Source organism: Anguilla anguilla, chromosome 2 (genome assembly GCF_013347855.1).
Source record: "Anguilla anguilla isolate fAngAng1 chromosome 2, fAngAng1.pri, whole genome shotgun sequence".
Classification (NCBI taxonomy): Eukaryota; Metazoa; Chordata; class Actinopteri; order Anguilliformes; family Anguillidae; genus Anguilla; species Anguilla anguilla.
This window is the reverse complement of record NC_049202.1, coordinates 59,276,878-59,294,876: the sequence shown is the minus strand read 5'-3', so window position 1 is coordinate 59,294,876 and position 17,999 is coordinate 59,276,878. Positions and strand designations below refer to the sequence as shown.

Below are 17,999 nucleotides of genomic sequence, written 5' to 3'. Positions count from 1 at the left end.
GCATGGATGACATCTTGAAAGCAAACAGCAATGATGGGGATGTATTTAGTCTTTATTTGGAACATATTTATGGTTTTGTATTTTTCTTGCACTTATTGCATTTCTTTGGCCATTTCGATGATGATGTCAATGATTCCTGTCTTTTTTTTTTTTACAGTACTGAGTCTAATGACAAGACTGGGTGAGTGTTACTAGATTTTAAAACAAACCCCACCTTCTGTTACCTGATAATCTATCAGAGAATAACCTTATTCAGACAGTTTAGTGAAACTTATGATTGATAACAGAATGTCATGCTTCACAATAAGACTGCCTAACAGCATTATGATGTGATTAATGTGACTGCATATGTGGACGGTAATGTAGAAATATTATTCTGTGAGACTCGAGGCATGTCCTACAGTAGGGGGTGAAACAGAGATCACAAACAGAATCAGTTCTTTACTGTTCTAAAATAATAAAGCTGAGGCATTAATCAGGACACTATAAACATGTCATGAGTATTTAAACACATGTACTGACGTAGTGCATGCACTGTTTGTACAGGGAGCCCAAAGGATGTACTGACTCTGCAGCCTAACTGGCCCCTGTTCTTCACTGGAGAGACCGTCACTCTCAGGTGTTTGGGACGGCCATTCAAACATTATGGATTCATGTGGCTCAGATATGAATCAAATATGTGGGTGCAAACGCACAGCTCCCATGAAAACATCTACACCATCTCACCTGTTACTGAAGCCCACAGTGGTGTATACAAGTGTGCTGCTGAATCCGAAAGTGATCCTGTCAGACTGAACGTGTCAGGTGAGTCAAAACTGGTCAGCAGCTGAACACTGGTGGTCTCACTCGTCCCACAGAGAGACCATATTTAACACATTTTTTCAATCTTCCCCAGTGCACATTGTGCTTCCCGTACCAGTTCATTTATTACAGGCAAATATAAAATTAACTAATTTTCATTAAAATGGGCTGGGTATACCACCAATTGAGTTGAGTTTCTGCCTGTCACACTGTTTGTATTGTTAATATTTGAGCTTCTGTATTTTTTAATCCATGGAATGTAGCCTTTTCTATCTGTTATGACAATGAGAGAACCAACTGCTTTAACTCTTTGTCTCAACCCCAAGCAGAGCATGCCTGTCCCTCTGTAGTCATGCCTACACTAGACTAGCAAAGCTGTATGTAGAAGTTGTGTAAATCTCTCTGGGTAGAACCATCTGCGAATGCCTGTAATGTTGTGTAATGTAATGAGCGGTTAGAGCTGTGACACAGTCTGTCCGTCTTCACAGCCTCGCCCACACCCATTCTGAGATAGTCACATGCTTTCCCAGTACATGGATAAGCGAACCATGTTCTGCTGTATGACAGACTAAAGCCAGTTTGCACTGTGTGTTTGATGATGCCATTATTAGGAACCTGGGGGAGAGATTCAGTCTGTTCTCTCTGTTATAGAGATACCCCTGCCTGTCCTGACTGTCTCTCCACACAGGCAGTTATATGCAAGAGAACATGTCAGTCTCTCCTGTATGGTATCAGTGACTTCAGCTGGCTGGGATTATTACTGGTAAAAAGGAACTGGATCACATGACATTGCCCATATTTCCAGAACATCTAAAGGCTTGTACACCCTCAGTGCTGCTGCTCTTACACACACAGGGGGGAGACCCAGTCTGGTACACAGAGTATAGTCACCCCACCCACATACAGGTATCAGTTGAGTGTTGACAGGCATTATTCAGTGTGCAAAATTGGCACATTCCCATAATGCACTGGGTCCAACTGCTGTGATGATTCTGGGGCCCTGTTTCTTAGTTTAATTCTTGTACCATTACGATCAGGATTAGAGCTTTTTCATTTCTTATTTTTGAATATCTTCTCTTAAAATCATTGAAAATAGGAATGTAGCTGCCCTGGTTTTTGTCCTTCATTTAGGGTGATTTGTTTTTTCCATAGTCATAAAAATACTGTCATGACAACAGAACTATGACCCAGTCTGTCTCCTATCCACAGCCCTGCCTAAAGCCACTCTGACGGTAGAGCCAAAATGGCGCCCACTGTACAATGGAGAGACCATCACCCTGAGGTGTGAGGTGGACTCCTACAGCAACTGGATATATTCCTGGTACAAAGACCAGGCCCAGATGGCTGTGTCTCAGACTGCTGGTCACAGTGTAACTGGTAACAGACTCACCATCCCTAGTGCTGTTGGGTCTGACCAGGGGCAGTACTGGTGTGAGGGGAGGCTGGAGGGGAGAAAAGTGACATCACAGCGCAGCGACTCCATCAATCTGACTGTTGCAGGTGAGTCTCAGGTACGCTTTCAATTTGGATATGTCACATGCTCTATTGGATTCAGATCCGGGGACTGTGCAAGTCATTGGAGTAAAATGAAGTCGCCGTCTTGTTTGTGGAACCAGCTGCAGGTAACGCGTGCTTTGTGACATGGCACATTACCTGCTGGAAGTATCAACTTGAAAAAAATGTAGACTGTGGTCATAAAGGGATGCACATGGTCTGCTACAATGCTTAAGTATGTTCTGGCACTCAATTGATGCTCAGTTGGTATTAAGGGGCCTAATGTGTGTGCCACAAAAACATTGCCCACACCATTACACTACCACTAACAGCTGTTACTGCTGACACAAAGAAGGATGGGATTTTTATGCAGTATGGATTCATTGTTTTGCCAAATTCAGACCCTACCATCTATGTATGTGTGGTAGCAGAAATTGAGATTTGTCAGACCAGACATTTATACATTCTTCAATTGTTTAGTTTTGGGTTGTGTATTCAGAGATGTCCTTCTGCGCAGCACTGTTGTAAATAGCTGTTATTTAACCATTTGTGGCCTTTCTGCTAGCTTGAATGAGTCTGCCCATTTTCTCCCACGCTGTCATTAATAAGGTGTTTTCACCCACAGAACTGCCACTCACTGGATTTTTTTGTTTATTGCACCACTCTCTGTAAATTTCATACATGTTATTGGGATTCTAATGAACTCAGCTGTGCTAGTGATTTTGTATAATTATCCTAATTTCAATGATATTCAACTTATGCTCATACTATGGAGAATAAAAATATTCTGTGAATGATTTCACATATATAATTTACTTTTGAAGTTATGCTTCAAATATTTATATTTTATGAAATATTGCGCAGGACCACCTATTTTCTCAAAGATAATTAATCTTTCTGACATGGTTCTTTTTCCCTTGCATTTAATACACAACTGTTTCCTCCTCAGTCACTTCTACATTCTGACAGAAGAAACTGTGACCCAGTCTGTCTCCTTTCCACAGCCCTGCCTAATGCCTCTCTGACTGTTGAGCCAAAATGGTTTCCACTGTACAGTGGAGAGACCATCATTCTGAGGTGTGAGGTGGACTCCTACAGCAACTGGACACATTTCTGGTACAAAGACCAGACCCAGATGGCTGTGTCTCAGACTGCTGGTCACAGTGTAACTGGTAACAGACTCACCATCTCTGGTGCTGCTGGGTCTGACCAGGGGCAGTACTGGTGTGAGGGGAGGCTGGAGGGGAGAAATGTGACATCACAATGCAGCGACTCCATCACTGTTGCAGGTGAGTCTCAGGTAGGCTTTCAATTTGGATATGTCACATGCTCTATTGGATTGAGATCTGGGCCTATGCATGTCATTGGAATAAAATTAAGTCATCATCTTGTTTATTGAACCAGCTAGAGGAGACATGAGCTTTGTGAAAATACTCATTACCTGCTGGAAATATCCACTTGAATACAGGTAGACTGTAGTCATAAAGGGATGCACATGGTCAGATACGATACTCAAGTAATCTCCGTCACTCAAATGATGGTCAGTTATTATGGGGCCTAATGTGTGTCATGAAAACATTCCACACCATTATGTTATTGGCATTCTGATGAATTCAGCAGTGCTGGAGGCTTTGTGTAATTATCCAAATTTCAATGAAACTCAGCTTATGCTCACATTATAGAGAATAAAAATATTTGGATTATTATTTCACATATATAATTTATTTTGGGTGAAATGCTTAAAATTTTAATATTTATGGAATATTGTGCAGGACCACCTATAGAGTCAATTAAAATTTATATTTCTAGTTATTTTTCCTTGCAATTTATGCACAACTGTTTCCTCCTCAGTCATCTCTAAATTCTGACAGAAGAAACTGTGACCCAGTCTGTCTCCTTTCCACAGCCCTGCCTAAGGCCACTCTGATCGTGAAGCCAAAATGGCGCCCACTGTACAATGGAGAGACCGTCACACTGAGCTGTGAGGTGGACTCCTACAGCAACTGGACACATTTCTGGTACAGAGACCATAACCAGACAGCCACATCTCTCTCTAAAGAGTACAGTGTAAACATCACTGGGGCTGCTGGGTCTGACCAGGGGCAGTACTGGTGTGAGGGGAGGCTGGAGGGGAGAAATGTGACATCACAGCGCAGCGACTCCATCACTCTGACTGTTGCAGGTGAGTCTCTTTCAAATTATATATAAAACTTTATCCTTAAAATATTTGCATTGCTTTCCATTCACTTACCATACATAGGAGCATCAAACAGTATAACAATATATAATATAGCTTGGACAAATATTTAATTCCGATTGGTTGACAGCCATGTCAACCAATCGTTTTATTTGTGTTTGTGTATAGGCATGGCAATGTGGGTAATTTTGCCTCATTATGGTTCTAAATCACAGCGCGAAAACTTTCAATTTGTTGACTTAGAAATCCTGAAATAAAAGGAAACTTAACACCATGTTATTTAAAAAAATCAATCGCTAAGTTGTGCAGATAGAAAGCGTTTTTTTATCCAGAAAATATCTCAGTTTCAACACATTTCACATTTTTGTGGTCAGGGGTGCAGCATTTATTAAGCTTGGAGATATTAACGTATCGTAGTTATGTGGATTAGAATATATGATACAGCTGACTGTCTTCCCACTATACCAGTTGCTAAATGCATCATGACAATAGTTGTGAACTTTGTTTTTCATTGTTTAATGTCTTTTCTCTTTTCTTATATTTTTGATGGCTGATAGTGAGACTACTCCGCATACATATGAAAAGAGAAGCACTGGTTTATCATTACCAAAGAAACCATATTTAGTGAAGTGGCAGATGTGTACATAATGGGGTTAGTTTTGTAATTAATAAAATGTCTTTAAAAATACCTTTTTATTTAAATTTTCCCACGCATTTTAGTTGTTATACATAGTATAAGAGATATTAACCACTTCATGGGTTCCGATTACCACCCTGTCACACCATATATTCTTGTATATGCACAGGTTTATATCCTCCACATATCCCTCATCTCTGTGTCTCTCCAGAGGTAGACTGGTATTCGGTCTGGGAGATGCTCCTCTCCTGCTGGCCTCCATTATACTGTGTGTGAAATTACATTACATTACATTACATTCATTTGGCAGACGCTTTTATCCAAAGCGACATACAAAGAAGTGCATTCCATGGTCGTAGACAACTGCTAAACACGGGTTCAGTAAGGTACAATACTTATTTTGTACAGCTATTTCTAGCCAAGAACAGTGAACACTATTCTGGCCTAACATCTGCAAAGCCAACTAGGCAGAAGAATAAGCTGCAGTATTAGGACAAATACAAATTACCAAGATGTGTTGGGATGGGGCAACATGTAACAAGTGACAGGAAAGGGGTTTTTTTTTTTTTTTGGGGGGGGTTGGGGTGCTCACTGGATGGGCGAAGGAGTTCCGGATTGTAGCCACCTTTCCTTCAAATGCGGCCAGAAAGTCATCTGCGGAGAGGGAAGAGGGAGGTGGGGGTGGAGGAGGTATGAGGAGGGAAGAGAAGGTGGAGAATAGTTTGAAATGTTGCAGGAAACCAGGTGATGTCATTTTATAGGGGAACACATCTAAAAACAATATGTGTTTCAGATTTCAGGCTGCAGAACTGTTAATTCTCACTCACCGTTCTCTCCCTCTGTTGTGTTTATACGTGTTTATTGATGTGCAGGGTCGTCTAATGAAGCAGCTGTCAAATTCACTGAAGAGAATGTGGAAGCTGACTAATAAAACCTTCACACAGAAGCTGGATCAGTGTGATCATGTCAAATGAAGAACATTTGAGAGCTCAGGATTATTTTTCAATGTGATGCTTCTCAGCTTGCAGGAGGGGAAATCCTGATTGGGGGTGCAGTTATGGGGACACTCAGTGAGTTTTGGGAATGAAGCAGTCGTGCCTTTAGAGTGCAGGATCTGTATAATATATCTGAGGTTCTGATTCACCAGAGCTGCACTTGGGATCTTTGTCTAAGTTAGTCAGCTTTGATTGCTGTGTGTTTGTTTCAGGTCCTACGTTGAACTCTATATATTATGTAGTAAAATTGCCGCAAGCTTACATACAGCCTAAACAGCTGAGACTCTGCAACATGTTCAACATGCATTTCATGTGTCTGCTTTTATTAGTATTACATTAAATGGACTTTAAAGTGTGTTCTTTTTTGTTCCTTCTTTATTTTGTTAACATATGAAATAAATGAAAAAAAATAAACGTATGTGTAATGTAGCATCCCCACAGGTCATTAAAAATGTTATTAGTTGCGGTATTTCTGTCCTTGCATGATGAAGTTTTTGATGATAACTAAGTGTAATCACATATGAAAAATAAATAGGCCATCATAAATAAAAAATGAGAATAGCTGAATTTAATTTGATCTTAAATAATTGTTCAGCATCAATTGGCCAGGGCAATGAAGGGATAGGCTGTTGGCTTGGCAAGCATTTTTGAGGAAGTAGACTACAAGTGACTTAAATTACCGGCATTTAGTAGACACTGTGATCCAGAGCGACTTACACAACTTTTACATTGCAACTACATTGGATCCATTTATACAGCTGGACCTATACTGAAACAATGGAGGCTAGGTACCTTGCTCAAGGGTACAACGGCTGTGTCCTACACGGGAATCAAACCTGTGACCTTTGGGTTACAAGACCAGTTCGACTCATTATACTGTGCTATCGCTCATGCTAACATAATAGCAGTGTCTTTGGAAGTTCATTACATTTGCTGTACTTTCTGAACCAATGTTGCTTTAAAGCAGTATCCGTTCAAATGCCTACATAAGGATCATATAGTTTTAAAGTGCCCTAGGGTTCTGTTGACGCGTGGTGCTCAATGGACAGCGGTCACTCCTGGTTCAGGGCTGATGTATAATGCTCGCGTACAGGAGACCTCAGGATGCATAATGCATGTTATGAAACATTTCTAATAAGAATCAATAAAATGTATACAACACAATAAACGTTGATATAACACACTTAAATAATAACTTATTGAGATAACCTTTGTTTTTTATAAGCTCCCTTACATGGAATGGACACCTAGCTGTTTACCTGACTATAAACACAAACATACGGACTTTCACATTTCTCCAGAGGAAGAAAGTGCTGCATCACACATGTGCTCTGGCGTATGCACACACTGTTATTTTCCTGCCACACACAGGGGGGGAAGCTGCAGAACAGCTATAAAATACACAGGCATGTCATACTTCTCTGATTACCTCCTCTAGAAAAAAAAATTAAAGTACCAATATAGCGGGCGCTGCGGCTCATTAGCTTCTCTTCATGAGCATGTGATCAGAGTACAGAAACCACGCGAGCGTCTCCAACCTGCAGCTCCGTCTGTATCTCGAGCAGAGGAGAGAGGAGCATGGCACAAAAATGCAGACGCACATGGTAACCGTTGCAGCTTCCTGCAGCTCTGTCTGGGTTAGGATACTCTGTGATTTCAGAGGGGATGGTAGCCACTCTGAGAGCTTCTCAGTGTCACAGTTAAATGTGTAACTTTCACAGCTTTCTTCAGGTCAGCGTAGTTCAGCTGGGCATGCTAGAGTGATGTAAATTTCTATTGCAAATTGCACCTCAGGCAACATGATCAATTTGTGAATAATATTTCTGTAAATAATTTTCCATTCATCATTTAGCATTCAAACAGAGTTACATAATAAACTTTAGGGTTTAAGTTGCAGAAATAGTGTGGTTACCATATGATTTCAGAGGCAGTTGACTCTTACTTTGCCAAGTTTCTGTTCATGACCAAAATGCTCAATTTTGGTCGAACCAGACAATTGATTTACACAATTGCTCTCACTAAGGCCTTTGTTTGTGCAGTATTTCCAAAGAGCCTGTTGGTATGACGGTGTGATTGTATGGTTGAATATGAGATTTGGTGATCTCAAAAATCAGCTCCCAAGCCTGGAGAAACAGACAGAACACAACTGATTCTGTGGCCAAGCAGCCATGAAGTCTGCATATGCAAGAAGGGTGGAGCCAGTTAGACTGTCTCTGGGCTGACGGAGCATGGTGGCCAGATGTTGGGCTTTGACTGGCTCCTATGGCTCCCCATTGTTGGGCATTGTTTTTGCAGAGGTCATTATAGTAGGATCTCTACTCTCCATCACCATCAGGGAATCCGTGGTGCCGGATAGTAGAAAACTTTGTATAGTAGAGTGTACCCTAAAGATTAGTCAGGAGCCAAATTAGTACAGTATTTATTTATTTTTTTAACTCAATGGATTATTTTATTGCTCAAGTGCCCCACCTGCTGGCCAAATGGTTTTACAATAGCTTCTCTTTTCAAGTAAATGTCAGAGGGACATGCACTGGAACTTTAATGCACCCCATCCTGTGTAAATTTGTAAGCACACAGACTAGCACCTCAATCTTGTGTACGTTTTTTAGTGCACAGACAAGCATCCCCATCTTTTCAAATGAATGCAACCAGTCTGCTGCTTGACTATTGAGTCTGACCAATCAGAGGAGCTGCTATGTTGTGATGGGACGGTACTCCTCACAAACTGAAGCCGCCTTTCTGTGGACCACACTACAGCCTCTGGACAGCACAGTAGCCAAACACATACTCCCAGGGCTTCACTCTAGCTAATTATGAGCTGTCCTGCGGGTCCAACATTCACAGTCAGCTCTGGCACAGTTGGGTTTTTTAGACCATGCAGTGTTTCATTTCACAGACAACCAGCGCATTTAAGCAAAGTGATGCCCTAAAGTCACTCTGATTCCCTGCAATAACAAGTGAAGTTCCACATTTTTCTTTAGTTTATAAAAATAGAAGAGAAGAAAACATAAAGCTGGTTTGCTGTGCAGGACCTACTTCCTTATTTTTGCTCTCACGAACAGAGCCCCCCAAAAGTGTTGTAATAGTAGCTGGAAATTGGTTACTTTTGCTCTGTGCTTACAGTAATTGGATTTGAATATGAGACAAAAGTACAGTCAGCTTTTAATATCATGGTATGTGTGTTACCATTTCTCAGAAACTGCTGTTTTTGTGTTGAGTCCCCCTATTTTCAGCTGTGTAAAAGTTTAAAAAAAAATTAAAATTAAAAAGCAGAAGTTCTATCCTCCACACTTTCAGCTTTCCATTGCTTTGGTTTTTATTTATTTATTTATTTTTGTCTCATCTGTTCATAAAACTGTTTCAAAACTCTTCTGGCTCTTCTAGTTTTTGGCAAATTCTAATCTGGCATTTTGATTCTTGACGTTGATGTGAGGTTTTGCATTTTGCTGTTTAGCCTCTATAATTCTGCTCTCCGAGTCTTCTGCATTTTGCGGCTTGCTATATTTTTACCCCTGCCCTCTGGAGACCGCTGGTGACATCACTGACCGTAGTTTTAGGGTTCTCCTTCACAGCTCCTCACAGGATTCCTCTGTCATCAACTGCAGTACAACTCATACAGGTACTTAGAGTTGTCTGTAGCCTACACATCTCACATACAAGTTTGGATAGTTTATTCTCTGTTTGGCACTGTGAGTGCCTGTGTGTTTTCTGGCTTATGTTGTTGGTGGCATCTTGTCAGTAGACTGGAAATGTAAGAGTGATCTTCTACAGATATATATTTAAATTTAGTTGATTTTAGTTACAGAAAAGCGGAAGGTAAAGCAGTGATGAAGTAGAAGGGTGGGAGGTTCTGTGAAAATTTTTTCACAACTTGCTGTTCACACAAGCAGATAAGAAAAGAATGCATTAGCGGTGATGTACAGTATATATAAAAGGCCAGGGGTTATTTTTATGGCTCTTTTGACCACTGAAGTTGAAGCACTAAACTTCCTCTTGAATCATGCAGGCAAACAGAGGGGTCACATTTATCTGTGAGTACTACCAAATCAGTTTTATAGTGTAAAGGTTTTTAACAGACAAGTATGTTTTTGTAAAGAAATTTGCATTTGATTGAAACAAAAAACAACAACACATTTGTTAAGTTATGCTTAAATAAATAAGTATGATTTGACCTCACTAATACTAAAATGCTCTACAGCATTTGGGCTGCATTGGAATGACCTGCGTTATGGGAAAAGAAGAAAAGAATGAGTGAAGAAGTATGCTTTTGCTTCAGTAGATAACATACCTTGAATGATCACTAACCAATTTTTTTGAAAGAAGCAATGCAATTTTATTTATTTGATATTTGAAAGAGACATTGGACAGTTAGTAACAGCCCCAGAATTATCTTGATAACTAAATTTCATCAGTAGTCCCTTGGCAGGTGGGAAAGTGGGAAAATTTACAAAAAATATGTACAAGCAGCAATTTGTAATTTGAATAAAAAGGTTGGTGCGCATCAATACACTCTAGCAGTAAAATAAAAAATATAAATAATCGCAAAAGGTACCAATGCAGCATATTGTACTACAAATAAAATAATAAATCAATAAATTACATGATAAAAGGTAAAACAATTGCACACAATAATATGACAGTGGTGATATGTAACTGGCTTTTTAACCAAAACTTTCTGTGTATTTTTGAACAGAACATGTAAAGGTTTCAAATATACTCCCACAAACAGATATACTCTCCATTCAAACTGATCATTGCCGAACTCAAACACTGACTGGTGCACCTGAGTTTACCCAACTTCCAAAGTACTGCATGGATGACATCTTGAAATCAAACAGCAATGATGGGGATGTATTTAGGCTTTATTTGGAACATATTTATGGTTTTGTATTTTTCTTGCACTTATTGCATTTCTTTGGCCATTTCGATGATGATGTCAATGATTCCTGTCTTTCTTTTTTTTTTTTTTTACAGTGCTGAGTCTAATGACAAGACTGGGTGAGTGTTACTAGATTTTAAAACAAACCCCACCTTCTGTTACCTGATAATTTATCAAAGAAAAATTTTATTCAGACAGTTTAATGAAACTTATGATTGATAACAGAATGTCATGCGTCACAATAAGACTCTCTCACAGCATTATGATGTGATTAATTTGACTGCATATGTGGACGGTGATGTAGAAATATTATTCTGTGAGACTCAAGGCATGTCCTACAGTAGGGGGTGCTACAGAGATCACAAACAGAATCAGATTTTTACTGTTAATCTAATGAAGCCACAGCATTAATCAGGACACTATAAACATGTCATGAGTATTTAAACACATGTACTGATATAGTGCATTCATTGTTTGTACAGGGAGCCCAAAGGATGTACTGACTCTGCAGCCTAACTGGCCCCTGTTCTTCACTGGAGAGACCGTCACTCTCAGGTGTTCGGGACAGCCATTCAAACATCATGGATTCGTATGGTACAGAAATGAATCAAATAGTCTTGTGACAAAGCACACATCCCATGAAAACATCTACACCATCGCACCTGTTACTGAAGCCCACAGTGGTGCATACTACTGTGCTGCTGAATCCAGCAGTGATCCTGTCAGACTGAAGGTGTCAGGTGAGTCAAAACTGGTCAGCAGCTGAAAACTGATGGTCTCACTCATCCCACAGAGAGACCATATTTGACACATTTATTCAATCATCCCCAGTGCACATTGTGCTTCCTGTACCAGTTCATTTATTACAGGCAAATATAAAATTAACTTATTTTCACTTAAATGGGCTGGGTATACCACCAATTGAGTTGAGTTTGACTGTCACACTGTTTGTATTGTTAATATTTGAGCTTCTGTGTGTTTTAATCCATGGAACGTAGCCTTTTCTATCTGTTATGATAGAATGAGAGAATCTAATGCTTTAGCTCTTTGTTTCAACCCCAATCAGAGCATGCCTGTCCCTCTGTAGTCATGTCTACACTCCACGAGCAAAGTTGTATGTACAAGTTGTGTAAATTGCTCTGGGTAGGAGCATCTGCTAATGCCTGTAATGTAATGTAATGAGCAGTTAGAGCTGTGACACTTTCTGTCCGTCTTCACAGCCTCGCCCACATCCGTTCTGAGATAGTCACATGCTTTCACAGTACATGGATAAGCGAACCATGTTCTACTGTATCACAGATTAAAGCCAGTTTGCACTGTATGTTTGATGATGCCATTATTAGGAACCTGGGGGAGAGATTCAATCTGTTCTCTCTGTTATAGAGATACCCCGCCTGTCCTGACTGTCTCTCCACACAGGCAGTTGTATGCAAGAGAACATGTCAGTCTTTCTTGTAAGGTTAGAGAGACCTCAGCAGGCTGGGAATATTACTGGTAAAAAGGAACTGGATCACATGACATTGCCCATATTTCCAGAATATCTAAAGGCTGGTACACCCTCAGAGCTGCTGCTGTTACACACACAGGGGGGTTACCCAGTCTGGTATAGTATAGTTACCCCATAGAGTATAGTTACCCCACCCACATACAGATATCATGTGAATGCTGATTTGTACACAGAGTACAGTTACTACAGTTGCAAAATTGGCACATTCCCATTATGCACTAGGTCCAACTGCTGTGATGATTCTGGGGTCCTGTTCCTTAGTTTAATTCTTGTGCCACTACAATCAGGATTAGAGATTTTTTCATTTCTGATTTTTGAATATCTTCTCTTAATATCATTGAAAATAGGAATGCAGCTGCCCTGGATTTTGTCCTTCATTTAGGGTGATTTGGTTTCTCCATAGTCATAAAAATACTGGCATGACACTGTGAACTGTGACCCAGTCTGTTTGTTTCTACAGCACTGCCTAAAGCCACTCTGACTGTAAAGCCAAAATGGCGCCCACTGTACAATGGAGAGACCGTCACCCTGAGGTGTGAGGTGGACTCCTACAGCAACTGGATATATTTCTGGTACAAAGACCAGGCCCAGATGGCTGTGTCTCAGACTGCTGGTCACAGTGTAACTGGTAACAGACTCACCATCCCTGGTGCTGCTGGGTCTGACCAGGGGCAGTACTGGTGTGAGGGGAGGCTGGAGGGGAGAAAAGTGACATCACAGCGCAGCGACTCCATAAATCTGACTGTTGCAGGTGAGTCTCAGGTACACTTTCAATTTGGATATGTCACATGCTCTATTGGATTCAGATCTGGGGACTGTGCAGGTCATTGGATTAAAATGAAGTCGCCGTCTTGTTTGTGGAACCAGCTGCAGGTGACGTGTGATTTGTGACATGGCACATTACCTGTTGGAAGTATCATCTTGAACAAAGGTAGACTGTGGTCATAAAGGGATGCACATGGTCCGCTACAATGCTTAAGTATGTTCTGGCACTCAATTGATGCTCAGTTGGTATTAAGGGGTCTAATGTGTGTGCCACAAAACAATTGCCCACACCATTACACTTCCACTAACAGCTGTTATTGCTGACACAAAGCAGGATGGGATTTTTATGCAGTATGGCTTCATCCTGTTTTGCCAAATTCAGACCCTACCATCTACGTATGTGTAGTAGCAGAAATTGAGATTCGTCAGACCAGACATTTATCCATTCTTCAATTGTTTAATTTTGGGTTGTGTATTCAGAGATGTCCTTCTGCGCAGCACTGTTGTAAATAGCTGTTATTTGACCATTTGTGGCCTTTCTGCTAGCTTGAATGAGTCTGCCCATTCTTCTCCGAAGCCCTCATTAATAAGGTGTTTTCATCCACAGAACTGCCACTCACTGGATTTTTTTTTTTATTGCACCACTCTCTGTAAATTTCAGACATGTTATTGGGATACTAATGAATTCAGCAGTGCTGGAGGCTTTGTATAATTGTCCTAAGTTCAATGATATTCAAATAATGCTAACATTAAATAATTCTGTAAATTTTTTTGCATACACAAATTGCTTTTGGTTAAATTCTTCAAATATAATAATAATAATTAATTTTTTTGTGGAGGCCTGTCTATTAATTCAAAGACAATGTACCTTTCTGCCAGGTTCTTTTTCATTACATTTCATACACAACTGTTTCCTCCTCAGTCACATGTACATTCTGACAGAAGAAACTGTGACCCAGTCTGTGTCCTTTCCACAGCCCTGCCTAATGCCTCTCTGACTGAAGAGCCAAAATGGCGCCCACTGTACAGTGGAGCGACCGTCACCCTGAGGTGTGAGGTGGACTCCTACAGCAACTGGACACATTTCTGGTACAGAGACCATAACCAGACAGCCACATCTCTCACTAAAGAGTACAGTGTAAACATCACTGGGGCTGCTGGATCTGACCAGGGGCAGTACTGGTGTGAGGGGAGGCTGGAGGGGAGAAATGTGACATCACAGCGCAGCGACTCCATCACTCTGACTGTTGCAGGTGAGTCTCAGGTACGCTTTCAAATAAAACTTTATCCTTAAAATATTTACATTGCTTCCATTCACTTACCATACATAGGATCAACAAACAGTATAACAATTTATACTATGGCTTGGACAAATATTTAATTCCGATTGGTTGACAGCCATGTCAACCGATCGTTTTATTTGTGTTTGTATATAGGCATGGCAATGTGAATAATTTTGCCTCATTATGGTTTCAAATCACTACACGAAAACATTCAATTTGTTGACTTAGAAATCCTGAAATAAAAGGAAACTTAACACTACGTTATTTAAAAAAAATCAATCGCTAAGTTTAAATGTGCGGACAGAAAGCGTTTTTTTATTCAGAAAATATCTGTTTCAACACATTTCACATTTTTGTGGTCAGGGGTGCAGCATTTATTAAGCTTGGAGATTTTAACGTATCATAGTTATGTGGATTAGAATATATGATACAGCTGACTGTTTTCCCACTATACCAGAATGAAGAGAATGTGGAAGTTGACTTATAAAACCTTCACACAGAAGCTGGATCAGTGTGCTCATGTGGAATGAAGAACGTTTGAGAGCTCAGGATTATTTTTCAATGTGTTGTTTCCTTTAGAGTGCAGGATCTGTATAATATATGTGAGGTTCTGATTCACCAGAGCTGCACTTGTGATGTTTCTCTAAGTTAGTCAGCTTTGATTGCTGTATGTTTGCTTCAGGTCCTACGCTGAACTTTATATATTATGTAGTAAACTCGCTGCAAGCTTACATACAACCTAAACAACTGAGACTCTGCAACATGTTCAACATGCATTTCATGTGTCTGCTTGTATTAGTATTAAATTAAATGGACTTTAAAGTGTGTTTTTGTTCCTTCTTTATTTTAACATAAGAAATAGATGGAAAAATAAACATACGTGTAATGTAACATCCCCAGTAGGTCAGTTATACCACCTTCCACTGTGGTGAACAATACAATCTAATCGAAGTGTGAGAAGGAAAACCCGAGCAGGAATGGTGAGCTGAATGTGGAGAGAGAAGCTGAGGGATCGATTGTTTTTATTATATTATTTTTATATAATTACTGTTAATACTTCTACTGTAATAACAATTTACCAGTCATAACTTTCTTGTGCTCATTCTTCGTGGTGATGAATCGTGACAAATAAATATTAATAAATAAGTAGGCTAAAGCTGGCATTTGTCTCTCTGATGCTATATTATGCTGATTCCACCATATTTTTTTGACTACATTGTCATTTTGATATTGCTTGTAATAGCAAATCGTCATTAAAAATGTTATTAGTTGTGGTATTTCTGTCTTTGCATAATGGAGTTTTCGATGATAACAAAGAGTAATCACATATGAAAAATAAATAGGCCATTATTGTCAGGACTGGCGAGGGAATGGACCCAAATGCTGAGTAAAAAAATCCAAGAACTCCAAAAGGAAAATTTACACAAAGACTTTAATTACCAAAACTAAGGAACAAATGCAGGAAACCAAGAAATGCCTCGCAGGGCAATTCCCAACAACACAAAAGAAAAATACAAAGAAACAGAAAACAGAAAATCCAAAAATCGCAAGAAGAAAAACATACAGAACAGAACTCGGGCAGGGCAGGAACTCATGGGCAGAAACACAGAGGCAGAAAAACATGTGGAAACACAAGGAACCAGCACCCGAGTCAGGGAAGCAAAGAACTTAAATAGACATGACACTAACGAGTCACAGGAGGGCACAATGCACAATCAGACCACAGAGAGGGAAGGGAAAACGAGATAACCAAAAAACAATAATAGAATAATTGAAAACAATAATACAATTAAATAGGGAAAAGGAACAGAACTACAAACTGTGCCGCCATCTGGCAGCCCAAAAACGGAAAAGCAGACAAACACAAAACCATGACAATCATAATTAAAAAATGCGAATAGCTGCATTTAATTTGATCTTAAATAACTGTTCAGCACAAATTGGCCAGGGCAATGAAGGGATAGGCTGTTGGCTTGACAAGCGTTTTTGAGGAAGTAGGCTACAAGTGATTTACATTACCGGCATTTAGCAGACACTGTTATCCAGAGCGACTTACACAACTTTTACATTGCATCTACATTGGATCCATTTATACAGCTGCACTTATACTGAAACAATGCAGGCTAGGTACCTTGCTCAAGGGTACAACGGCTGTGTCCTACACAGGAATCAAACCTGTGACCTTTGGGTTACAAGACCAGTTCTACTCATTATACTGTGCTATCGCTCATGCTAACATAATAGCAGTGTCTTTGGAAGTTCATCACATTTGCTGTCCTTTCTGAACCGATGTTGCTTTAAAGCAGTATCCGTTCAAATGCCTACATAAGGATCATATAGTTATAAGAGCCCTAAGGTTCTGTTGACCTCGTGCTGGGTGCCCCCTAAAGACTGTCAGAGATTGCACCTTCGGCCTGGGTGAGCAAACAAGGTGTTTTTTGGGAACAGATTGGGCTACAATTGGCGCATCACTGATGAAATGAGCAATACAGAAATCGCAGCTTCAGTCTTGCATGTTTACGGAGTGAGACTGCTGTGACGTGGTGCTGAATGATATTTGCAGTACTCTGGCAGCGCGTGGTGCTCAATGGACAGCGGTCACTCCTGGCTCAGGGCTGATGTATAATGCTCGTGTACAGGAGACCTCAGGATTGAAACAGTGCTGCAGTCATTAATGCATGTTATGAAACATTTCTAATAGGAATCAATAAAATGTATACAGCACAATAAACGTTGATATAACGCACTTAAATAATAACTTATTGAGATAACCTTTGTTTTTTATAAGCTCCCTGACATGGAATGGACACCTAGATGTTTACCTGACTATAAACACAAACATACAGACTTTCACATTTCTCCAGAGGAAGAAAGTGCTGCATCACACATGTACTCTGGCGTATGCACACACTGTTATTTTCCTGCCACACACAGGGGGAAAGCTGCAGAACAGCTATAAAATACACAGGCATGTCATACTTCTCTGATTACCTCCTCTAGAAAAAAAAAATTAAAGTACCAATATAGCAGACGCTGCGGCTCATTAGCTTCCCTTCATGAGCACGTGATCAGAGTACAGAAACCACGCGAGCGTCTCCAAACTGCAGCTCCGTCTGTATCTCGAGCAGAGGAGAGACGAGCATGGCACTAAAATGCAGACGCACATGGTAACCGTTGCAGCTTCCTGCAGCTGTGTTTGGGTTAGGATACTCTGCGATTTCAGAGGGGATGGCAGCCTCTCTGAGAGCTTCTCAGTGTCACAGTTAAATGTGCAACTTTCACAGCTTTCTTCAGGTCAGCGTAGTTCAGCTGGGCACGCGAGAGTGATGAAAATTTCTATTGTAAGAAATCTGTCTCTGATGCCAATTTGTCTGCTGGCCACACATTCCCTTGATCTTATCATTATCACAATACAGTTGGTACAATGGTAGAATAGTGACC

General features: G+C 40.3%; 1 protein-coding gene across 1 annotated transcript in view; it reads left to right on the top strand.

Annotated features, from left to right (window-relative positions):
- Window positions 1-17,999, top strand: part of LOC118219848 (hemicentin-1-like) — a 508,226-nt gene that overhangs the window by 10,671 nt on the left and 479,556 nt on the right. The window contains exons 8-14 of the mRNA XM_035403310.1: window positions 158-181; window positions 547-804; window positions 2,011-2,312; window positions 3,245-3,584; window positions 4,202-4,477; window positions 11,099-11,122; window positions 11,486-11,743. Coding sequence (XP_035259201.1) covers window positions 158-181; window positions 547-804; window positions 2,011-2,312; window positions 3,245-3,584; window positions 4,202-4,477; window positions 11,099-11,122; window positions 11,486-11,743 — 1,482 coding nt within the window. The remainder of the gene's footprint in view (window positions 1-157; window positions 182-546; window positions 805-2,010; window positions 2,313-3,244; window positions 3,585-4,201; window positions 4,478-11,098; window positions 11,123-11,485; window positions 11,744-17,999) is intronic.